The following is a 25,485-nucleotide window of genomic DNA, read 5'->3' on the forward strand; positions in this document are numbered from 1 at the left end:
TGTGACGCTGTCGCTGATACAAAAATTAATTAACTTAACTCAGTTTGGCTGAAACATTCCAACACTTATGTAATAAAAAGACTCTTTTGGCAGTAGAGGTATTTCACATAAATCATGTGGTCTGCTACAGCTGGCGGACTAGAGATCGTAACCAATTTTGTGTCCGTTGCTGAATGTGTTTTTACTGATCCACTGAGAGGGCGGTTGATTGGTCTGATTACTTATCTTCATTCAAAAGTCCATTCCCCTGAGCTCCATTACACATACTGATGGCCTATTGTGGCGGCCTGCAGTTCTGACAGCTTGTGTGCAGGTCTCAGGCTGTGGCTGAGACGAAATGGTAATCAGGGATACTGATAGGAGACAGATTGAAGGCTGGATTGATGCATAATGCAGCACCTGTTCAATCTGCAGATGCTGGATGATATATGCATATTTATAACGATCAATCTATAGATAGATAGATAGATAGATAGATAGATAGATAGATAGATAGATAGATAGAAATATTTTCTTCTTTTGGTCAACATGGGTCTGTTTTGACTTTTCTATTCAAAGTAATGTTGAGATGTCATGACATGCTATGAGAGATAACACGTGTTTTGATTTTCTCCTCGACAGTTCATTTCTCATCTGTCTGGATTGTGTTCCTGGCTTCCCAGCGCTGTCACCAAGCTGTTATTCATCCCTGCATCATGGAGGCTCAGCCTGGTGCATCATGGGAGCTCATCAACAGTGTGACAGATACAATATATGAGGGCTGAGAGGTCGTCATGGAGACTGACAGCTACACCCCAGGCCCAGCCTCCAGTGACTGGCTCGGGACGGTGGCCGGCCTGGAGGGAATGGGAGTCCTTCAGGAGCATGAAGGAGGGGGCTTGCCCAGCAGCCCGGCGTCCTGGTACACGCCATACTCGCTGGGCTTCCAGGTGTCGCTCACTTCCTTCCTCATGCTGGAGCTGGTGTTAGGTTTCAGCAGCAACCTGACTGTGCTGGTGCTCTACTTCTCTCAATCCAATTTAGTGGACTCGGTGAGCAATATGGTGACTGTCAATCTGCATGTGCTGGATGTGGCGGTGTGTGTGCTGTGTCTGCCCCTCACTCTGGTGATTGTGCTGCTGCCTCCAGGACCAAACCTGGCCCTGCTCTGCTGCTTCCACGAGGCATGTGTCACATTTGCCAGCATATCCACAGCCATCAACATCCTGGTCATCAGCTTGGACCGATATGACATCTCAGTGCGGCCTGCCAACAGGCTGCTGACCACACGTAGAGCAACGCTGCTCCTGGCTGCCGTTTGGGTCACCTCGGTAGCTGTGTTTTTTATCCCATTCTTAGAGGTGCAGTGGTCCAGTGGAGAAGGAGCAGAGGAGAGAGGGAAGGTGACACGCTTGTCGCTGTCCTCACACGGTATCAGTTCCAGCGAGGTGCCAGCGTGGCGCAACCAGACACTGCTGTGTGTTGGCGGGCAGGACTACCACACAGGCCTGGGTATGCATTTCCATCTTATCCTGCAGGTACCCATCTTCTTCACCACAGTGGCAGTCATGCTGTTTACCTACTCCAGAATATTGAGGGCTTTAAACATCCGCATCGGCTCCCACATGAAGAAGGGCCAGCAGTTCAGGGGGCCCCACAAGAGACAGAAAAAAAAGGTGGGGCTCAGAATGAATAATAGTGGTGGGGAGGTAGGAGGGGAGCAGTGCACCACAGATGGTACTAAACAGCTCAGCCATCCTCCCCTCATCCCTTCCTCCTCCCCCACCCCCACAGCTACCTCCCCGCCCGCGCTGTCTTCTTCTGCTCCGCTAGTCACCTCTGACACAGGCGCCGCGACCGCCATGCCCACCACGAGCGTCCAGGCCTCTGTGTCGGCCATCATTGCCCTGAGGCGGGCAGTGCGGCGACACAGGGATCGACGCGAGCGGCAGAGGCGGGTGTTCAAGATATCCCTCATCATCATCACCACCTTTCTGGGCTGTTGGGCTCCCCTCTCTGTGACCAACATGCTTATCCTGGGCATAGGCCCCAGTGACGCCCTGGTCAGCCTACGCCTCTGGTTCTTAGCCCTGGCCTACGGCACAACTGTCTCCCACCCTCTGCTCTACGCTTTCACCCGACAGAAGCTACGGCGTGCCCTCCGTGCTAAGGTTAAGAAAAGGGTGGTGTCCCTGCTCCAGGTAGACCCTTCACCAGGGGGCACTATCATACACAACTCCTGGGTGGAGAACAGAAAAACCAGCCGGCAGGTGCGGCTGGAAGCAAGCAAAGGTACTGACCGCTGCTTGGCAGAGGTCCTCTGAGAGTGACACACATGGGACGGGCTAGTACAATTAAAAAGCGGGATAGAGTCACAGGTGTGTTCTGTTATGAAACTCACTAGTGCGTGAAGCCAGTATGTGAAAAACACATTTCCACCTCTGGGAGATGTTTAAATGTAACCACCAGCAGCAAGCCCATGCTAAACACAGCTAATGTTCACCTCAGGCATCAGTGAGAGCTGGATTCTGTCGTCACTGTGGTGCACACAGCCTCTGCTGCTGAAGAAAATCATATAACAGCAAACACAAAAGTGAATATAATTTGCACTCTTTCAAATTGTGAAGTCTGTTTACAAATGGAGTTGTATGATAGAGCGTTCTAATAGTGGTGCTTACCTAACTGCTCCAAAGAATTGTGTTTAGCAGCATCTAAACTGGTCTGCCACCAGAGATGTAAATGTTTCCGGGTGTAGGAGGAGAACAAGTCAGAGAACAATTAAAGGCTAGTGTGAATTATTAAATACAGTTTTGCTTTATTATAAGTAGTTACTAAACTCTCAATGTTACAGTGTTTACATAAAACCTTGCAATGCTCTTTCATATAAATGCAACTCTTTTGCTCTTAAATTTGTATCAAATGGTGCAATGTCTTATTGATGTTTTGCATATACTGCTTGGAGAAGGTAAGCACATTGATTAAAGGCCATAGTTTGACATTTTGGGAAATTGCTCATTGGCGTTCTTGCAGAGAATTAGATGAGAAGATTGATTCCATGGTTGTGTGTACAGTCAATATGAAGCTTCAGCCAACAGCTTAGCTTAGCACAGCGTCAATTTAAAAGATAAGAATTTTGCAAGCGCACTTTTGTGTGAAACAGCTAAGTAAACTACATATCCCGTCTAGCTAGCTAGCTTAGATCTGTTCTACAACATTATCTTACCTGATGTGTTTTATCCAGTGTATTTTTATCAGCCGGGAAGCACAAGAACAAGCAAAACCTGTTGCTTGTGCGAGTAACTTTACATTCCGGTACAAAACACACCGGCATCTTAGCTTCAGCGAGACATCACCAAGGGGGTAAGCTTCGCTTCAGAACTCAAACCTCCTATGGCGCCATTTTGATGCTACATAGCCATCACCTCCCGTTAGCATTCCACTGACTAGCATTCATTTTGACGTCACTTTGACAGCGAATAACTTTACATCTGAAGCGTTTAAAGACTCTATTTGTCCATTGTTTATTTCTAAAGAAACACGACAATGTATAAAAGGCTCCATTACCTTGTACCTCACGTTATGGCTCCGTAGCAGACGTTTTTGTAAAAATAGGCTAACGATTGTGTCACATAGTAGAGGAATTACCGTATAGTACAGGAGAAGCTCGCAGGCAGTTTCGACTTACATTAGCTGTTTAGGTTTAATTACTAATGTTAACTAGCATGTTAGTTAGCAATAATTAGCCTGTGCCCATGTTATCTCCTTACATATACCTACACTCTCTGTCTCTGTAAGATTGGGAATGATTGAGATTTCTCTTGGCACAGCTACCAGAAGACTTACAACTTTCAGACACGTTGCTCACGTCACATTTACGTTGTCTCTCTCAGTTGGAGGCTGCGCAGTAAAGCTGGCGATCACCGGAAAAGTGCTTCTAATAGCCTTCACTGGTCTCCGTCCAGAGCAACGGGCTCTATTGGTCCATTATATACTGTCTATGGACTTCACTCATGCGACTTTGGGGTGAGTAGTCTTTCTAATTAGGCTACGTATTTCCATTTGTATACTTCAACAGTTTTACAAGAAACTGAGACTGCAAAATTATCTTTTAAATTGGCAAAACATCGTATGTGTAGCTATATCATGGATCATTTCAAACGGGATAAAAAACTTATTTGTCTCTCCCCATTCACTACAGTGCATGTTTTTTTTTTCCAAAATAAGGTCCAATTCTGGTCCACCAGAAGGGGAGGGACTTTGCCTCTCTATGTCAATAGAGTTACTTACCTTTTTCAGTAATGTAAGCATTATCTGGTGATGCAGGTAGAGCTGAGGGTGGCACTGGTTACCTTGGTTACTTGTCTCCAACCGGCAAGAGCTCTCAGAAAGTGACGTGGTAATTACAGCATCCTAAAAGATACACGTGTTACTGTTAATTCACACAAAAGTATGTTGAACGATAGTATATATATGAAGTACGTCCTGATACTGTGCGATTTCGGACACAGCCATGTATGCACACATGAGAGTGCTGTCAAACATCTCATCTAACTCTTTTAGCAATCCCTCTTTGCCAAAACTGCTAACTAAAAGAAATCTATTTAATGATTTAATAAATGTTGGCAGAATTATGTGGTAAAGTCAGCTGGCTGTGCTGAAGTAGCTATGATACTGTAAAATAGACAGGTGGAGGAGAAAATAACAGGAAAACCTTTTAATATAATGCAGTCCAGTGCATCACCAAAAATGACAATCTTAAAAATAACCGTTCAATTAACACCTCTCTGACACATTCTCAAAACAGTAGTATACACTAGTATTCATTGCAGGTCAATTGTTTTGGATTGCATTATATTTAATTTTTCACTGTGGTTTAGTTTGGGGTTTTGGCATACTATAAAGCATGCATTTCTCCTTTGAAATAACAATAATGTACATGTTGTAAATACTAACCACTTTAAAATGTATTTCTTGTGAAATCAGCAGTCACTTGGTCTGTATGTGATTATAGACTGACTTTTCTAGATTTAGAGTGTTTCAGTTGCAGCTGGCTCATCCAAACATGTGGTCCCATGGGTCAACTCAACCTGCCACTACAGCCGAGCACTAACAGATTGTAGGATTCTACCTGCTTGTGTGTTCACTGTTCTGATGATGTACACACACTGGGGCTCATTTCAGAGGTTGTGTAATATATGACACACACAATTGATATGTTCTTGAATGTAAACACATGAAAAAATAAACATATTATACTGTATGTACAACAAGAATATGCTATCTTTATAAGTTTTCTTCATGGTGTTGTTTTTATGTGAATGTATCACCATGCAATGTTGAATTATATGAATAAAAATGAAATACTGAGGTCTGTATTTGATGCCTTTATCCTGTATTCATGTCTTTTTGAATTCATGTATGCTTTCTGCTATAAGTTTGTGGATTGCAAAAAAAAATCCACATATGTATATATATATATATATATATATATATATATATATATATATATATATGCAAACAATATTTCTGTCTAAAAAGCCTTGGCCTCGGGTGTAGCTGTGATAGCTGCATTTTGCCACATAAAGACTTTGACTTACGATGAAACCTACTGTGAAGCGAACAGCATGAGGACAATGTACACCCTGTCCATATAGCTCACATGATTAATCCCCTGGTTCGGGAAGGGACACAGTGATATACCGCTGAGCTAAAGAACATCACGTTCTTCATAGACACAAGCACATTGTTGCAATAAATAAACATATAGGATACTTATGTTTATTCATTGTGATTCAATGAGGTCTGTTTTAAAAATGGACCGCAAGTTGCATACAATTGTGCACTTATAACAATCAAAAAGTAGCCAATAATAGTGTGTGTAGGTGGTACAATATGTATGTTCATTTTAGCATTATCATGTCACTGTTGGCATCGTGAAAGCAAACTTCACTGTTGAACTGGCTTCAAGCTTTCTGATGAGAAGCCATCCATTACCGTTTCAAGTGGGTGCATCCATGTTCAGTACCGGTGCCCTCAGTAGGCACTGAGCACCTCCAGTAGCCTACCTGCAGTGTTCATGCCATGCTCCTCCCAGAGTGAACGCATTAGTTGAAAAGCTGCCAGCATGCTGTTTGAAAACTTGGGCTTTTTGTTGTGTGGGAGGGAGGCGATACAACCTCTGCAGAATGGGAAAAAGAAGGTCATTCATGTGGGATGAAGCCTGCTGGGCAAAGTAATTCAGCAGCACTCAGACCTAGCGAAAACATACAGGCCACAGCTATATGATTTGATGATTTTTGTATTTTGATATAATTTTAGTTAAAAGCAAATAACAATTAAGTCCTGCAAATCAAATGCTTCATTTGTCTCCGTCACGTAAGCTGCCGGCTTTCCTCCGTGGTTTTCGAGAGGTAAAAGAAGGTAAGGTATAACGAAAACAAAAAGGCCACAGCTACAAGTTTGGATTATTTTTTACATTTTAATATAATTTTAAAACAAATAACATAATTCCAACACAGTTTTTCTTAGAAAAGAAAAAAAAATGTCTTTATTCATTTTAAACCACACTTGCCAACACTCCCGTTTTTCCCGGGTTTCTCCCGTTTTTTAGCCTTATCTTCCGACCCCCCGGTTTGTTATTTCTCCCGGGAAACTCCCGTAATTTCAAACTCCTTTATAAATAATCGGACCAATATGTTCAGTTGACATATCTTGTATGAAACATCCTATTCACACAATCCACACACCATAGGCCTACAACTGGTTTTCAACCCGTTTGTCACCTCAACCTGGCAACCTATAACCCAGTTGCGCAGTTGATCTCTGCGCAAGCTTCGCGAAAAGTTCAGACCCGAAGCGAGCCGATAAAGATGGCAGGTGAGAAATATGGCTGTAATTTTAAACAGTGTTGGGCGCAACAATTTACATGCATCTTACAGTCATATCACAACCTCCACGCTTTTTGTAAGGTGTGTCGCATTGATTTTAATGTAGCGCACGGGCCACGGAGGGAAAAATGACATTACCCAGCACATTAAAACACAGCGGTACCTTCGCGGCACACAGGCGATATAATACTTAATCACGAAAGGACAAGGTACGGTTAGGTAGGCTATAACGCAAAAAAACAGGCCACAGGTTAAAGTTTGGATGATTTTTAAATTTTAATATAATTTAATGACAAATAACATTGTAATTCCAAAACAGTTTTTCTAAGAAGAAACAAAAATGGTTATCTCTTTTGATAATCATTTTAAAGTTAAACCTACGGTATAATAATATTTACACATTGCACCGAGTAATTATGCAAGCCGAAATAGCTCAGTTGGGAGAGCGTTAGACTGAAGATCTAAAGGTCCCTGGTTCGATCCCGGGTTTCGGCAGGAGTCTTTTAATGCAAAAAGAACACTCATGCCAATTAGATCATAATGTCACAACCTTAGGGTCACAACTATCAACATACATAAACGTTTGAGTTTCAAATCAAATGCAAGGCTAAATACAAGTAAACAACATTCAAACAGACCATGTTAATCATTTACGTCATCTATAGCTCAGCGCTTATCGTACACTGTCCACAGCAAAACATAGAAAACATTTATTTATCTTGTTCCAGAATGTGAAAACCGATTTAGATAAAAACAAACATTTCAGAGTAGAGTTTTGAAATTAAAGGTCCCATGACATGGTGCTCTTTGGATGCTTTTATATAGACCTTAGTGGTCCCCTAATACTGTATCTGAAGTCTCTTTCCCGAAATTCAGCCTTGGTGCAGAATTACAGCCACTAGAGCCAGTCCCATCTGAGCTTTCATTTTCTCAAAGGCAGAGCAGGATTCCCAGGGCTCGGTTTACACCTATCACTATTTCTAGCCACTGGGGGACCATAGGCAGGCTGGGGAAATGCACATTAATGTTAAAAAAACTCATAAAGTGAAATTTCCATGCCATGGGACCTTTAACACACAGTGAATTTAATAGAAAGAGATGAGAGAATTAAACTCAAAGGTTCATGTGCAGAGCCTAAGGGCGTAACTTTGGGTTCAACATTGGGGGGTTGAGATCGCCACGTTTTATCAAAATTGAAATTTTGAGCATATCAAACACTTACTTTTCTGCATTCTGGTGAATTTTTCTGCAATAATGTTTGCCCTTTCTGCATCAACTTATGGTGCAAATGTCTTCATTTATGGAAAGGAAATTATAATGTTTTTTTTGGGGAGTTGCACTGGCCAGTCTTGGTTATTGGGGTGGGGGGGGGGGACTGACAACACCGTGAAACCAGGGTCACAAATTGTTTACAAATGGAAGCACTATATGTCTGAGCATAACTCCCAACTTCTTGCACCTCATCCTGATGTCCAAAACTGGAAGTCAGTGAAGGCACTGAGAAATCAGTCAAAAAGAAGATGAAAAACCATATGGGGTTGGTAATGTAACAGCAAAGGACCCCCCAAAAAACACACAACACACACACACACACACACACAGAAGATCCTCTTTTTTTTGTTAATTCGTTGACATATTTAAATGAAGTCTATGAATTATGACAGAAATTATGAATCAAATAAAATGTATATACAGCCTGTATTATAAACAACTTCTGATAAAGCCGCTTATTGTGTTGTTGCTGTGAATAAGTCTCTGTTCATTGAACAAATACTCTGGGCTATGTTTTTATTCTTTGCATGGCTTACTTGTATACAAATGTATAGTATGCCGATTTTATAACAGCAAAGGATTTGTATTGGTGAATGCTAGAAGGGTACATGTAGTACGGAAAGGAAATGGGAAGCCCCTCTGTGAGGCAAACAGCATGATTATAATGTACAGTACTACTGTGCATTATAAGCTCATATGATGATGCATGAGCTGAAAGGCCACTGGGCTGTTCAGTGCTCTTCAAAACAACCAGACAATGTTGGAGGGAATTTAGACAGCCTAAAATAGTTATGATATTCCAAATCACCGTTTGAATAACATCAGCTCAGACCCTTCATTGGTTAGTGAAAATGCTTACAGATATAATAAATATAATCTCTGCCCTTAGTTCAGCGTCACCCGCACATGCTGCCTGCATCTGCTGGCTCTTGCATCATGACTGACCTCTTCCATCATGGACTCCATGCAACCTTGATGTCTGGCTAACTGTGGACCACAGCCTTTCCCCAGCCTGTCAAAGACACCATCAGATTTGAACTTTATGATTTGAACATCAGAACTTGCACAAGTACAGCTCAAGGTAAATGTTGGGGTAGCCCTGCTAAATGTAATGGATGTTTACGAAAGATGTTTTGGGTCATGACTTAGAAAGTTCACTATTATTATTATTATTATTATTATTATTACACATACGGATGTGTTTCAAATCAATGCTGTTGTTCCTTGCCCTGTTTGATTATAAAGCAGCTGTGTAAATATGATATAAATAGCTGTGTGTAGTGTTGTTACTATGGAAATATAATTAAATCGATTTTATTTCTATGGTTGTTGTCACTGTGTGTCTCAGTAGCTTAGCAATAAAACATCATCATCATATGAGAGATGGCTTAAGCACTATAAGAGCTAACTCAAACATTAAACTTTGATTTCAACATCATCATGTCTGACTTTGGGTGCAGTGCAATGGCCTCTGTTGCTCAGAGACTGCATCTAAAACCCAACGCTCCTCATGAAAGCCAAGAGAAAACAATGAGACAATCAATGCACATTCATGTGGGTTCTGTAAAACATGCAGTTTATAGTACTACCAGCATATTACACCACACTGAAAGAACAACAGAAGCGTAGCCACACATATCAGAGGTTATTTGAGCCTTCTAATTTAGGAAACTGTTTTGTAGACACTAAATGCTAAAATGCTCATTTGCTATGAATAATGTGAGGAAACAATCCAAATATCTCTGGTGCATACTATCCTATGCTAGACCGATCTCTGGTGGCTGCATCCACATATTGCACAGGTAAGGTTAAAAGTATTTCAGCAGCACTTAGACCTAGTGGAAACAAGCAGGCCACAGATAGGCCTACTAGTTCTGATATTATTTTTTTTTGCATTTTAATATATGTTACAATCAAATACCATTAAAATCCCAAAACAGTTTTCGTGAAAAAAATAAATATCATTTAATTTTAATTTAATTTAAGATATGTAATTTTTACGATTTATAAGCCTACAGTAGCTATAGATCAAGGGCACCTCTGCGGTCATACTCCAACATTGCATCCAACAAGTTAGTATGCAAACCGAAATCGCCCTCGGCGAATCACATCGCGAGTTCAATCATTGGATAACATTGGTTTGGCGTGTTCAATCTTTTGCCAGTGAATCAAAGGTCTAAATCAATAATTTGACAACCAACTACTCGGCAAAGTCAATCTTTCTAAACGCCAATCAAATGGCGTGTTCAATCTAGTAGGCAAATTAAATCGCTTAATTTTTCTGCCTCACGTTTACAAGCTGCCGCCTACTTTCCTCCGTGGTTTTCGAGAGGTAAAAGAAAGGTAAGGTAACGAAAACAAATAGGCCACAGCTAGAAGTGTGGATGGTTTTTGCATTTTAATATAATTTAGTTAAAATGAAGTACCATTTAAATCCCAACAGTATTTTCGTGAAGCCAGGGCGCCCTCTATCGTCACAATGAGACTACATTGCATGTGTGTATATGTAAGAAGCCGAAATAGCTCAGTTGGGAGAGCGTTAGACTGAAGATCTAAAGGTCCCTGGTTCGATCCCGGGTTTCGGCAGCTTGTTTTTGATTGTGTTTCATGCAAATCAAGTCATTATGTCACAACTTACAAAATAAAGAAATAAACGGTAAAGGCAAAGGCAAGATTAAATCAAATAAAAGCAAACAACCAAACAGGCCTCAACTTTTCACTACAGCTTGCTAATTAACAACCTGCTATACCTCGGTGCTTATCATAAACTGTCCACAGCAAATCATAGAAAGCATCTATATGTATCGTGTTCCAGAATGTTAAAACCGATACATAATAGTCCATGAGCCAGGGCCCCAAATTTGGGCCATCGGTATCATCTGGGGGGACAAAGGCTCATAGTGATTTTTGGCAAGGTATACACCCCTAGTACTAGAAAAATCACGATAGCAGTGCAGGGGTGGTAGCGAATCACTTTTTTTCAGCTCATGAAGTTACTAACCCCCTAAGATAAATTCCGTTTTTGAAATCTGGTGTATATCTGGTTTAGGCTCATGGTAGGGATATTGTCAATATTCTATAATATGGTGCTTGGTATCGTTGGAAAGGGGAGCTTTTAGGCTTTCATTTAAGCCCAGTACTGAATCTGTGTGTCAATCACAGAGGTCACATGACTTCTTTAAACCAGAAATAACACACATTTTCTCCCAATTTCCGCCTAAACTGTGTGCTTTCTTTTATCCTTGGGGCATGACAGAACACCAGGGACACAAAACTCAACAACTGCAATACTCAAGGCACTCTGATGTATGCTGGGATCAGGAGTAGTTGGATGGGATCTGATATATGCTGGGATCAGGAGTAGTTGGATGTGATCTGATGTATGCTGGGATCAGGAGTAGTTGGATGTGATCTGATCATGTATGCTGGGATCAGGAGTAGTTGGATGTGATCTGATGTATGCTGGGATCAGGAGTAGTTGGATGTGATCTGATGCATGCTGGGATCAGGAGTAGTTGGATGGGATCTGATGTATGCTGGGATCAGGAGTAGTTGGGTGGGATCTGACTGATGCATGCTGGGATCAGGAGTAGTTGATGTGATCTGAATGATGTATGCTGGGACCAGGAGTAGTTGATGTGATCTGAATGATGTATGCTGGGACCAGGAGTAGTTGGATGTGATCTGACTGGCCCAGGTGAGGGAGAGGAGCAGTTCTGTATGCTGTATGATGTTAGAGTATACATGGTCTTGTGTGTTCTTCCCTCTAGTAGCACAATCTACATGCTGGAAAAAGCTGAGGAGTACAGACTTTAAGGTCACCTCGTTAAAGTCCCCTGCTACAATATGTATCCCCTCCAGGTTTTCGCGATGCAGTTTGTTCACTATGGTTAGCAGTGAGCCAAACTTGTGCTAACGTTGGCATCTGGGGCTGTGTAGACGGCGGTGTGCTGTTTTCGTGGTAAATAAAATGGCCTGTTTATTACCAACAGGGCTCCAGGTCAGGTGAGCCGTGCTGGGCAACGATCCTGCGGTCAGTACTCCATTCATTCTGCACAAAAATCCAGTCTTCCTCCTCTGGTCTTGCCGGAGTTCTTGTCTCGATCCTGCCGGTAGCTTAGCCTGGGTAAACCCTGACGAACTTCCGGCAAATTTTAGATTTGCTCTGCACCGCCATCTTTGTTGACATTAGTGAATGTGTAGTGTTCCAATGCGTGTTTTGAAGTGTTATTTTCTAACTAATTTAAATACTCGATAATGTCAATTTGCACATCGTTAACACAACAACGACAATATTATCGTAGACGATATATATTGCCCACCCCTACTAATCTCCCTTTGTCTATTCCCCATCAATTCACAAGCACAAGAGAAAAAGTATTTTGTACTTACATTTAATACCCCTGGAACTCATTGGAAGTTGATTGAAGATGGCATAGTTGGTAGTGTTGTTATAACCAGTCAACTGAACCAACGATCTTTTCACAAAACTGACAAAACCTTGTCAAACTGTCAAAATCCATCATTACGTCTATTTGTCCATTCTATTGGCCCATTCTATTTTGAAGACTTGTGCCGGCTGCATAAGTCTAATTTAAGGCTCTCATATATAAATAGTATGGGTATATTGTACATTTTCTGAATCATCAGATTGCCTTGAGTATTGCAGTTGTTGAGTTTTGTGTCCCTGGTATTCTGTCATGCCCCAGGGATAAAAGAAAGCACACAGTTTAGGCAGAAATTGGGAGAAAATGTGTGTTATTTCCGGTTTAAAGAAGTCATGTGACCTTTGTGATTGACAGACAGATTCAGTACTGGGCTTAAATGAAAGCCTAAAAGCTCCCCTTTCCAACGATACCAAGCACCATATTATAGAATATTGACAATATCCCTACCATGAGCCTAAACCAGATATACACCAGATTTCTAAAACGGAATTTATCTTAGGGGGTTAGTAACTTCATGAGCTGAAAAAAGTGATTCGCTACCACCCCTGCACTGCTATCGTGATTTTTCTAGTACTAGGGGTGTATACCTTGCCAAAAATCACTATGAGCCTTTGTCCCCCCGATGATACCGATCAAGCCCCCTGGCTCATGGACTAATAAGTATTAATAAATTATTAAGTTGGCAACTTTTGAGGGCACAGGCAAAATCAAAATTTGGTATGATAGTTGTATTTTGGGATGCAATATAGTTGTATACAATCTATGCTTTGGATGCAATACAGATGGAAGCTTCTGAATTATACAGTACAGGGTAAGCAGTGCTAGAAATACATGGTGATTTGCAGCATTCATCATGTTTAGCATTTAAAATGACGTTAAACATTAACTTGATAAAACATTACTTGAAAATACTTTTGCTTTAAACGTGTTTGTATAGGTTATTGATTTATTACTGTATTACTGCATTCTCAGAGGACAAGTTTTGGAAAATAATACAGCAGTAGTACATTTAAGAACCAGTAGATGGCAGGACTCATGCAGAGTTTCAGCCTCGTAACTGAGACTGAACACTACAGCCACACACAACTGAAGTAGATGGATTGTTGCACCTGTATACACAACTTTAGGTCAGTTTTGAGAAGAGGCAGATTGTACTATTTTTTAGTATATATACTTTTTAGGTATTCAGATTTTTTTATTTTGAATACCCCATTCCAAGCATATTTACAACAAGTAGCCTATTAGTTAATCTGGTCTGTAACCATCTTTTATGGGTGTCTTTGGACTATATATTGATAAGAAGTACTACTTTTTTAATCTCTTTGATGTTTTTTTCTTTATTAGTGAAAGAAGGTGACAAATTAGACAAACAAATTAGACAGGTGGGACAAAACATACAGTCAATAACACATTTATTTATTACTTGGATATGTTTCTGTGCATGTCAGAAAGTGTGTGATGTGTGTTCCTTTGCATATGTGTGACCAGAGAAATATGCAGGTATGTGCTAGGATTATATTACTAAACAACCTAAATAAATGCATAAAAAAGGAGGAAAGGGGATGAAAAAGGAAAATACATACCACATATGTATGTAATATTATGATACAGGTGGGAGAAAAAGTATTTAGAGCTGTTGAATTATTTACTGCCGGTAGCTTCATCTATAATATGTCATATTTTATTTGTTGATAATATTTGTAATTATCTTCAAATGAAAACTCAAATAAATAAATAAATGTATTGCAGTAAAAGTACAATATTTCTCTCTGAGATGTAGTGGAGTAGAAGTAGGTTATAAAGTAGCATGAAAAGAAAATCAAGTAAAGTAGAAGTCTCTTAAACTTGGACTTAAGTACAGTACTTGAGTAAATATACTCAAGTTATGTTCCACCACTGAAAGCTACTACTGTAATAAAAGTAACGACAATTTGTTGTGTTTTGCAGGGCGTCAGTGCAGCCAGGGACGACTCTCTTTTCTTACCTTTAGTAAGTTTTCCTACCTTTATTTTGAAATGTCATTACCTTAAGCTGTCCCTAAACCTTTAGGAGGGATCTGGCTCATTGCAGGTCAATTCCAGCCTCACACATTGGCAGCCCCAAGGCCCTCTGGGAGGGAGCCAGTCCAATAAGAGTTATTTTTTCTTTCTTTCTGGTTGTTCTAGTTTTAGTTGTATGTATATGATTTGTGTATTGTCACAGTTATAATGATGATAAGGGTATTCATGTTGTAGAATAAGAATAAGTGAATAGTTAAATAGCTCAAGGCAACAACAGGTAACGATAAACATTTGTTCCAGATAGATAGTTTCATCTGTAACAACTTATATAATGACAGCGTAAAAAGGTATGTTAATATGATGGGTGTGTGCATGTATGTGCGAATGCAGAAAATATACATATACACACACACACACACACACACACACACACACACACAAATACATATACATGCATCAGAAATGCGTTTTAACTGTACCTAAATTTAAGTAATAGATAAAAAAGTAGAGTAATGTAATGCCAGCTAACAGCAACATGCAGGAGGTAGCAGAGACAAACAGGGATGTATATTTTGGTTTAATATGTTTCTGTCAGCTCTAGTTGAAACACTTTGGTGCAAAATAAGCAATTCTGTAACAAAACACCACATACTTTAGGCCACATCCGAGATAAGATCATGCCAGGAGAGACTCAGCGGGGCTGCAGCAGGTTTTGGACACCATCTCTCAGCTGTATCAACCTGTCGTTGTGTAGATGCAATAGAGCCACAGTCCAAAAGAACAGGCCCAGGCCACGGGGCACCATACAGGTCAGGGATTTGCGTCATTCCCATTGAAACCGGAATGAATGGCCAACCGGCTCTCTGTGGTGATGTGCTAATCAGCAGTGCATTGATAATGAATAGACAGAGAGTGGTTCCGAGAACTAACAATGCAGAAGATTGGCAGAAGGGGATAGAAAAGGTGCAAAATGTTCTGGTGAGATGCAGGGTTGTGTGTGTGTGTGTGTGTGTGTGTGTGTGTGTGTGTGTGTGTGTGTGTGTGTGTGTGTGTGTGTGTGTGTGTGTGTGTGTGTGTGTGTGTGTGTGTGTGTGTCTGGGGGCTTGTTTAACTATATTCATGGGGTCCAAAAACTAGGAGTCCAGTATACTTGTGGGGTCCTGACAGCTTTGTGGGGCCAAAATGCTGGACCCCACAACTTTAAAGGGCTGTTTGAGGGTTAAGACTTGGTTATAGGATTAGGGATAGAATTAGGCTGTGGTTATGGTGAGGGTAAGGGTTAAGGTTAGGCATTTAGTTGTGATGGTTAAGGTTAGGGTAAGGGGCTAGGGAATTATGTCAATGACGGGTCCCCACAAAGATAGTGCCACAAACCTGGGTGTGTGTGTGTGTATACACACTTTATATCCTACAAAAACCTCCCACAGCAACATAAACATATTTTTCTTTGTACTGTAACCTTGCATGTATACCTGCTTTTGAAACACACTGTAACTGTGTTTGAGGGGAATCATGCACATAGTACATTTGTCACAGATTACAGACTAATTTTGTGCTTTTTCTCATTTTCTCATTTGTTCCTATGTAATTTGTTTCCGTGTAATATCCTGAGCTGTTGGTTATGCAAGATCTCTCTCACTCGCTCTCCCCTTTGATTGTGCCTTGCACTGTGCGTTTCCACTGCTGTAGTATGGTTTCCTTGTGGCTTTGTTCCGACTGCTCTTGGAGACCTACAAAGAATGCCTGACGATGCCAGTCAAGCTCTAAACCCATTCAGTTAGGTGGTTGAAAGAAATCTGCAGGTGGAGAACAGTCCAGACAGCTGAACGGATGCATGGTTGTGGGGAGTAAATGTTTTTTCTCTAACTAATCAAAACTCCATTCAGTCTAGTTTCACTTCTAAGCAGCTCCTACAGATGTCCCAGCCAATCTGGCATTGCATAACTTCCACCCAGCAAACCTTCCCCCTGTTTCTTTCGTACTTGCAAAACAGGTTGAGTTCAAAGTAGTAGAGTGGTTGATGTCATATTGCAAGGCAATATGGCTTAGCGTCAACCTAGATACATAATGTTAATAGAGTAGAAAGATATACAATGTTGTGAGGTAGTTACAGTAATGCAATGATAGTGAGCGATGGATGATACTGGTTACAGTTAGCTGTGTAAAGATTTCCCACTCTGCCAATTTTTTTAATACAGTATTTCTACCCCAGCCATGGAATGCAGTTCAGCTGACTGCACATCCCTTTTGTTGCTGTTCCCAATCCAGGCTGCCTAGCAGGGAGCTCTCTGCGGTGCAGGTGAAGAAAGACTTTAGCACCTCGAGGAGCAGTCTGAAGTCTCTGACGCCTCTAAGGTGGTAGAGACTGGCTTTCTTCACCAAGGTGCTGACATGAGAGGACCATGAAAAGCCCTCTGTGATGCAGCTATCTGAAGCTGTCCACCCTCTCCACCCAAGGGGGCATAGGTAGCTAAAGATTCTAGATCCTGGACATATAGGCATTCTCTATGGGCCCCAGCACAAGGTTTAATGTTTTATGTGGCCACGCAATTATTGTTCAATAGTAAAAGAAAAAAAACTTGAATCCAACATATTATTTGTAATAATACATCTTTTTTTAATTTACACAACATTGATGATAGGCTTAAGTGCCTATAGGTACTGTAGATAGCCATAATGTAGCCATTCACAGATAAAGTTAAGCTTAAGGATTCACTGTGCCACATTCTAACGTTAAAACATGATGTATAAATATATGAATATTTCAACAATTATTATTTTAATAGCTTAGTTTTGTAGGCACCATAAAAAGGTATGTATAAAGTCTCTAGGCCGCCCTATACGTTATTGTAGGCCCAAGTTAATATGCAACTCTATTTCATATAATATCTAAGTAGGGGGTCCCTGCTCCATCTCTTTTTCAACTTAGGGGTCCTTGGCCTTAAAAACGTTGAAGACCCCTGCTTTAAACCCACTGAGGACTTCCCCATGGCAAGTACTATCAAAAAGACTCTTTTCTTGGTATTTTTTTGTGATTTTGATGAAAGTAAACCGGAAAAAAAAACCTTATTACGACTTGTTGTAAGTTGGCAGAACGCCACCTACTGTAACCGCCGTTCTTCCCTTTCTTCCCTGCTTATGTATACAAGAGGAACTGGAATAACCTGGTTATTCACTTGACCATGGTAAGACCCTGGTTACTGCTGTGCATGTAAACACGCTGTTGTGGTGCATAACAGTCAAAAGTCTTACAAAGTAAGAGAACAGAAATAAATGTAATTAATATTCATTAGTTGCTGCATGACTCAAAGAAGTGTGTTCCTAAATGGGAGAGATCTGGCCTACAAAAAAGTAGTACTTGTAAGATGGTCTTGTTGTAGAGCTCTTGTGACATAACCCACCATGATGCATACAGTCCAAATGTAACTTGGGAAGGTTGTATAAGGGAACAGAGCATGACCTCACTTTTGTCCTTTGAGACAAAAAGGAGGCATTGTCTTCTCAGACTGACTGAGTAGAAAGTAACGAACCCACTCACTGTTCCACGAACAAGCTCCAAGGACAGTGGGGAGGCTTGTTTCTCTGTGTAATTTGTGTAGATGCTGTTGTTCAGATTTGTGTTGTTCTTTCTCTGAACTGAGCTGACCTTTCCAAATGCCTGGATGCCGATTTACGTCATTAAGTCAAAGCTGCAATTGAGAAAGGTTTGCAATTGTTCTCTTCACCAAACAATGGGGCTGAACTTTAAGTGCTTGTGTGGAAAAAAAAATTTAGAATTCCAATATCATCAAGTCTGCTTACTCTGCTGTGGTAAAATCATCACACTGGTAAATACATTTTTCGAAAATGCATTTTACTAGAAGGTACTAGAAAAAGTACTAGAAAACTGTGAGCAAGGAAAAATGATAAACTATACTTTTTTGTCATTCCAAGTACTGTGCTCCCTGCTCGAGTTCCCAACAGTTTAACACTGGTTTTCAAATTTTAATAAATATTCTCTGCCTCTGTTCTCTGCTTCTACCACTCAATGTAGGAGCAGTTCACTGGCGCCCTGCTCTGCATGTTTCAAACCAGATGATGAAGATCACAGACATCATCTCCTGGAGATTGACGCTACCAGGTGCACATCAAGTTCTTATGCTTCTACATTTCATATCCTTCCCCCATTGACTCACAGAAGTTGCAAGGGTAATTAAAGCTGCAAGCAGTGTAGGACGGGCCCTCGCAACTCCTCGCGCATCGGGGTTACTGGCGGACCCCGCTCCATGCACTCTCTGCTGAGTTCAATGACACCTCACGCAATAGTTTACGTCAAACAGGTTATTAGTTATGAAAAGGGGCGTGGCTAAAGCATAGGGGGCGGGTCAAACCATCACCAATCAAAAAGGAACTCTCTGCTAAGTTCAATGATACCTCACACAAGACTCTACATTAAACGGTTCATGAAATGGGGCGTGGCCTGAGTAAGTGGCATGGTTAAAGTATAGGGGGTGGCTCAGTATCACATGTAGACCACACATTATAAGTTTCATGTAAATCGGATGATGTTTGTCATATAAGGCTGATTTCCTGTTGCCAGCGGGGGACGCTATGACCAAAAGTCAATTTTGACCTGTAGATGTCCTCAGGCCTGGACCCTTGTCAATCATGAGAAATTTTGGGCAAGTTACAACAACTTCTTTGTTCATTGATAAATGCTCAAAATGGCCGAAAAGTTTTGCTTTTAATAACTTTTCATCTTTAAGGTGAGGAGATGGCACAGACCAAATTTGAAGTCCATCGGATGAGATCTGTAGGAGGAGTTCATTAAAGTACATTATCTTGATTTTTTAGGCCTACTTCCTGTTGCCGCTAGGGGGCACTGTGACTTTGAGTCCATTTCAGCCTGTAGATGTTGTCAGGGTTGGACTCTTATGAATCCTGAAACGTTTCGAGCCAAGTGGACAACGTACACTCACGTTACACTTACTTCCAAAATGGCCGCCCCGCCATGGCCAGGCCCTATGACGAAAAGTTTTTCTTTTAACAACTTTTCATCTTTAACATCTTAAGATGGCACAGACCAAGTTTGAAGTTGACCGGATGAAATCTCTAGGAGGAGTTCGTTAAAGTACGACATGTGGAAATGGCCAAAATCGCACAAATTTTGAACTTTCAATTCAAAATGGCGGACTTCCTCTTGCGTTAAGGGTATGGGTCCAATGAGCTCTTTGGTACGTCTTGACATGCTACATATGTATACCACATTTCATTAGTCTACGTTAAACGTACTGCAGGGGCTTAATTTTTGTTATTTTGTAGGAGGCGCTAGCGAGCCAGTTTTGTGCGCCTATTCTCGAAACCCTTAAAATATGTACATTTTCACCAGGTTTGGTGAGTTTTTGAATATGTTAAGCCCCTCAAAAAGGCAATTAATTTGCTGTAATAATAACAATTCCTTCAGTTCCAATAGGGTCTTAGCCGCTGTCATCGCTTGGGCCCTAATAAATGAGGTTATAGTTACCCAATGGACGCACCACAATTTAAAATAGAAGCTAAGTAATACATAAAGTAGAGAAACTGAGATGAGAAGTTTACACCGGGTTGTGTCCAGAAATCAAACATTTACATACAGAGAAAGTGTCTCCTCTCTTTCTCACCAACACACACACACACACACACACACACACACTAAACCTACTGGCAGGATTGAGTGTCTCTCTAAAGCGTTTGTCTATTGATATCTGTCTGGAGAGTGGGAGGCCTGGCAGCTCGTCTTCCCCCACTCTCTCTCTATGCACACTCAAGTTCATGACCTGTTGTGTAACACTGATCCTCAACCATTGTACTAGATGTAACAACATGATTGGACCTAAAACAGATGTAGATTTTATTTTCAACTGTGGTTTGTGTATAACAATAGAATCAACAGTGAGCTTTTTAAAGTGCAGTTGGTTGGTGCAGGGAAATGGAGGGTATGGAAGAGGAGCAAAGAATAAAAGTACCAAATAAGCAGTTCGAAGACAGTAAGATAACATGTACATCACGCGATTCACGTTTCTTTTCCAAAGGCAAATTTGCGTAAGGTAAGTTATGGTTAGCCAATTTCTTGGAGAAATTATTTATAACGTTAGCTACAGTATATAATGTCAAGGGTAGTTAAGGAAATACTGTATTGAGGAAAAGACTGTGGTCATGTTTGCAGTTACATGCATTACATTCGGTTTGTGCAAGTGCAAGAGTTTGTGCTATTTGTGGCTGTTAAATTAATAAGTAGGTTATCTTTGGTTAGCGGAGTGCTTAAACTACTAAAAGTGCCATTTTTCTTGCTTATGTTCCAGCATCTGAATCTCTGGCTCCTTCAGGCTTGCAGCTTCTTGTAGTCCATTATTTAGCTCTGTTAATCTCCCAAACCTTTGATCTGGGAGCTCTATTACACATACTCCAAAAGTACAGAGATTTTAGCTGGAAAACCAACTAGTGTGCTCTTTATGTATATGTTTTACAGTGGCTTAGTGACGGAAACATTCTTTGATGAACACAAATGTACTGTGTCAAAAAACCTTAGAATACTGTAGATCTCCTTCATACCTGTCACAGTCTGTTTGACTCAAGGAAGGTGGCAGTTCCATTAAAGATTGGTCAATATCTCCACAGCAGGTACAGAAGAGCTTCCCTCTGAGATTAAAAATGTAGGGAAATAGGCCATTGACACTGGATATGAACAAGATGAAACCACATCAGGGTTGTTTTGTGGAGCGAAAGTAACACTGTGCCGGCACAGTACATTCGAGGCCCAAGTATCAAAGCATGTCCTAGGCCTGGAGCCAGCAGTGCTTCTTTGACCTCTCTGCATAATTCAACTACTTATCCAATCCAACAGGGTGACTGTCAGGGCTATCGTTCCCCTTCATGGCTGGCCGGGACTTACCAGTTAGTCACCCTTTCTCAGTCATGGAAAGTGTGACGAGTTTTAATCCTGAGACTACATATGATAATCTCCTCAGCGGCTTAATTTTTTTTGATTAGTAGCAGTGAGAAGTATGGTGGATTGCTGGCCTATGACAGGGAAACCATTTGGACAGAGAAGTAGAGTGTGGTATTTGTCATTGAGAGGATACTGAGCATGAAGGGGTTCCATTCAATGAGTGGCCGACCTGGTCAGGGTAGCTGTGGCACAATCCTGGGTCTTTGCCAGCTACATTTCTCCCTCCACCTCTCTCCCCTCTAGCTCACATCCTACCATTCAGGCAGACTCTCATTAAGTGCCCTTTTGTTGAGGGATTACCGAGTTTATATATATAACCGCTGTTCTCACTATCACTGGACTGTCAAAGCAGTTGTTGGCATTGCCAGCTCATTTAGAGTCCATCTCTGTCTGGCGTCTGACTCCCTTCACTGTCTCCACATTTCCAGCCTGTCTCATATCTCTCTGTTCCAAGGACGTCTCTCCCTCTTGATTATACAGTCACTCTTTTATCTATTTTTTTCAATAGTATTTCCCTGTTGAGTTGAACATTCAGAGAATTACTGCCTCAGTGTTCCCATCATTTTGCTGCATCTGATTAGTCAGACATCAGATTTATTTCTGAAATGTTTGTGCCCAACATGCACCTTTCATGCCTTGTCTGACACTACTCATGTATGTGTTTGCATGCGCTGTGTTTTAGGTTCCGTTACAACCCGGCGTGAGAGATTTAGGCAGAGGGAATTCTAATTTGTCACTGACACATTACAAGTTAAGTTATGGGGTTGGCCGCTGGAGAAATGCACTTAAGCAACTCTGTCGGAAACACTGTTATGGTAGTGGTCAGTGGCATGGCAACAACAGTTTCTATTTGGGGGAATGGTTTTGTTTGTTTGTGTGTGTGTGTGTGTGTGTGTGTGTGTGTGTGTGTGTGTGTGTGCGTGCGTGCGTGTGTGTGTCTTTAACCCTGTTGACCTTTTGTTCAACAACATATACAGTCATAACTCTGAAGCAGTGTTCATGCGTCTCTGTGTTTTGCAGGTAGACAGAGCCCAGCAGCAGTTGTCCTTGAAGCACACCAAACCAGGCCAAAGGCATTTGAGCTTCAGGTAGACAAGGACCTCTCTGGACTCTCCCTTGTCTGCAACTCACCCTCCGAAATTCACTGCTTTACTCATTTTTTTTTTCTTTCTCTCTGCCTCTTCATTTGTTTTACTAAGCCAGGGCATGTTAGTGTTATGTAAGTATTGGACTGGGAGGTGCAGATGGGAATATGGATTGCTGTAGATCCAAACGTCCAGGGGGTAAAAATAAGCCTGTCCTTTATGATCCACTATATTATAACACCAGCTATGTCCATCTAAATGTCAAATATTGTCCTGGCTCTGAGATAAGTGAGGGGTTGAACACTGTAGATGGATTTGGACAGAAAGTTGGTATGCTCTGTGTTAAGACTGATATAAATGCCTCACAAGAAGGTCATCAGAGGAATAGACTCTCGGTCTAATTTAGAAATCACAGCCGGACCTTCTGTTGGAGTTTCATCAGCATGTCCATGTCTCATAACATACATGTTGCATCATAGCTGAGAAGATCTGACGGGTAATTCTGTACCCTATGGCTTCTCAGGTCTCCGTTCGCTACACCTTCCACTATTCAGTAAATCTTTTTTTTTATTTTTCAAACTATCTTGGGGAACTAGTGTCCAGAATAAATGTCTAAATGTCCAGTTTTACATAGAAGAGACCGCAGAACCTTTCCACTCTACATCATTTAGCTGTCCTTACTTTCTGTCTCTCTGTGGGCCTCAGGTGTTCAATCATCATACTGGAACAAGGTCAAGCTTTTCCTATCAGCACCCACTCAGAAGCCATCATCAGGCCCAGCACCCCAAACCCTAGGACTCGCAGTGCCCTCTCCACTACCCTGCTTATGTATCAGCCGGACTGCTCACTATCCAGGTACAGAACTTAACCTTAGGAGAAAAAGAGACAGCGTGACGAGAGGAGGTATCTTGATTTTAACATAACTGATGGATGAGATGTTAATGGGGGGTACTTCAGTGGACTGTTGGTAATGGGGAGCACTATGGCATAAAAAGTGCACGTTGAGACCAATTTTCTTTCCAGGAAATTAAGGCCATGTTTACACGTACCAAAACAATCTTTTTTTCCCCCGTCTTCCCTGGCATCGTTTCAAGAATACTCAGCACGCTACTTCATATTCCAGGCCTATAGGTTGCGCTGTTTCTGCTACAGAAATTCACCAAAAAACAGAGAAAAAGAGGCAGAGCATACGCATAAAGCTTGCACAATGTATACAAACAGACAGTATATTTTGCCCTAGTAACCCTAATAGGCTCAATATCATCTCCATCAGGAACACAAGCATGTAGTCCGCCATTGTTGTTATGAGACGTCATCGCAGGATAAGAGGTCGAAGGCTAGAGGTCTTGGGGTGTGGCGATGACATCATCGATATGCAAGTATGCAGCTTCGCCATCCAAACGAAGACGCAAGGGCGGCGTTTTGGAATTTTTTCAAACTGGGACCAGGTTTCAAAAAAGTGCGTCTTCAGGCAGTGCGTTTACAGGATTCGTTTGGACGATTGGCCAAAACGATGTTTTACGTTTACACCAAAAAGCATTTCCGTGTGGATGGCCCCTAAGTTTCCTAAGATGTTAATTGTAGTGGATTGAATGTTGTCTACATTAATGTCGGTTTGAGGGTACTGGTGCAATGTCGTTAAGAATGTTTGAAAAGTCGCTAAATGTAATTAGCGACAATGTCGCTAACTCAGCAACACATTCCCCTGCCCTCACTGCTGTACAGAGGCTCATAGAGCTGCGCGTGCGGGATCGTTTGAAAAACATATGTACATATGCACAGATGTTCCTCGATTTATAGGTTAGGTTAGGTTACTTTATTGGTACCCATAGGTAAACTAGTTTTACAGTCTAAGAGGCAGGACATCCTTAAAACTTTGTAGACCACAACATAACATACAACACACAAAACATTAAAACATATAAAACAGGTAATGAAACGTAAAAGAAGAAAAAAGAGGAATAAAAAACAGTACATGACAAGACCAAAGTGCAGCTGGGACTCCCCAATCAGCTTACTTGCCCATTTTACAATTTGGTTTAGGCGATTTTTGTGCTTGACTGAGACACAACCAAACCACGCCACTAGGGAAAAAGACATAATAGTTTCGATAATGACCATGTCATCATGGTCTTGTCTATATGAAAATGGTACAATTTTCTCAAACAGTATAGACGCTGTTGTCCTTTTTTACAGACAGCCTCACAATTCTCCTGGAAATTTAATTTGTCGTCAGTAATTGTCCCTAGGTATCTATAGGATTGTACTTGATCCACTGGTTGACCATTTATAGTTATAGCCTCATATCCTGGAGTTTTTCCAAAATCAAATATACATGTCCTTTGTTTTGGATATGTTCAATTGAAGGTGTGACTCCTCGCACCGCTGGACAAAGTCTTCAATTATGGGACCATGGCCTCTATCATTTTTATGGAGCAGACTCACTATGACGGAGTCGTCTGCATATTTAATAATGATGAGAAATCAATAAAAAGAATTTGTGCATGGGTCCCACTTCCCTTCAAGATGTTTGAGGAGCATATGAAGCAGAGTGATAGTGGCATCTTCTACATCCCTGCGTGGCCTGTAGGCAAATTGCATGGGATCCAATGCATGTTCAGTTATCCTTAAAATATGTGACCTTATCAATTTTTCAAAATTTTTCATTAAAATTGAAGTGAGAACGACTGGTCTCAAATCATTAAGAATTTTAGAACTACTACATTTTGGAACTGGGACTACTACCGCATCCTTCCAAATGTTTGGTACATGTTGCGTCTGCAGGGATTTGTTAAAAATATATTGGAATATGTGACTCAACTCTCTTGTACATGTTTTGATCACACG

The 25,485-nt window shown here is 41.2% G+C and overlaps 1 protein-coding gene, 1 long non-coding RNA gene and 2 other non-coding genes across 4 annotated transcripts; all 4 read left to right on the top strand.

Annotated features, from left to right (window-relative positions):
- The first annotated feature begins 773 nt into the window (after window positions 1–773).
- On the top strand, window positions 774–2,303 carry LOC114553747 (G-protein coupled receptor 22). The gene is made up of 3 exons (XM_028575086.1): window positions 774–1,348; window positions 1,418–1,680; window positions 1,813–2,303. The coding sequence occupies exons 1-3, from the start codon at window positions 774–776 to the stop codon at window positions 2,301–2,303; spliced, it is 1,329 nt and encodes a 442-aa protein (XP_028430887.1).
- A 4,985-nt stretch (window positions 2,304–7,288) lies between these two features.
- Window positions 7,289–7,361, top strand: trnaf-gaa (transfer RNA phenylalanine (anticodon GAA)). Its single transcript has one exon. It is a non-coding gene; the product is annotated as a tRNA-Phe (tRNA).
- Window positions 7,362–10,402: 3,041 nt separating this feature from the next.
- LOC114554375 (uncharacterized) lies at window positions 10,403–17,047 on the top strand. Its single transcript, XR_003692413.1, has 3 exons — window positions 10,403–10,481; window positions 14,534–14,575; window positions 16,855–17,047. It is a non-coding gene; the product is annotated as an uncharacterized LOC114554375 (long non-coding RNA).
- On the top strand, window positions 10,652–10,724 carry trnaf-gaa (transfer RNA phenylalanine (anticodon GAA)). Its single transcript has one exon. It is a non-coding gene; the product is annotated as a tRNA-Phe (tRNA).
- Window positions 17,048–25,485: the final 8,438 nt, after the last annotated feature.

The sequence above is a fragment of the Perca flavescens genome, chromosome 4 (genome assembly GCF_004354835.1).
Source record: "Perca flavescens isolate YP-PL-M2 chromosome 4, PFLA_1.0, whole genome shotgun sequence".
Taxonomy (NCBI): domain Eukaryota; kingdom Metazoa; phylum Chordata; class Actinopteri; order Perciformes; family Percidae; genus Perca; species Perca flavescens.

Coding starts and splice junctions, on each gene's coding strand:
- LOC114553747 (XM_028575086.1), top strand. CDS start 774: ATGGAGACTGACAGCTACACCCCAGGCCCAGCCTCCAGTGACTGGCTC. Junction 1,349..1,417: donor CCATTCTTAGAGGTGCAGTG/GTCCAGTGGAGA, acceptor ACACGGTATCAG/TTCCAGCGAGGTGCCAGCGT. Junction 1,681..1,812: donor GCTCAGAATGAATAATAGTG/GTGGGGAGGTAG, acceptor CTGCTCCGCTAG/TCACCTCTGACACAGGCGCC.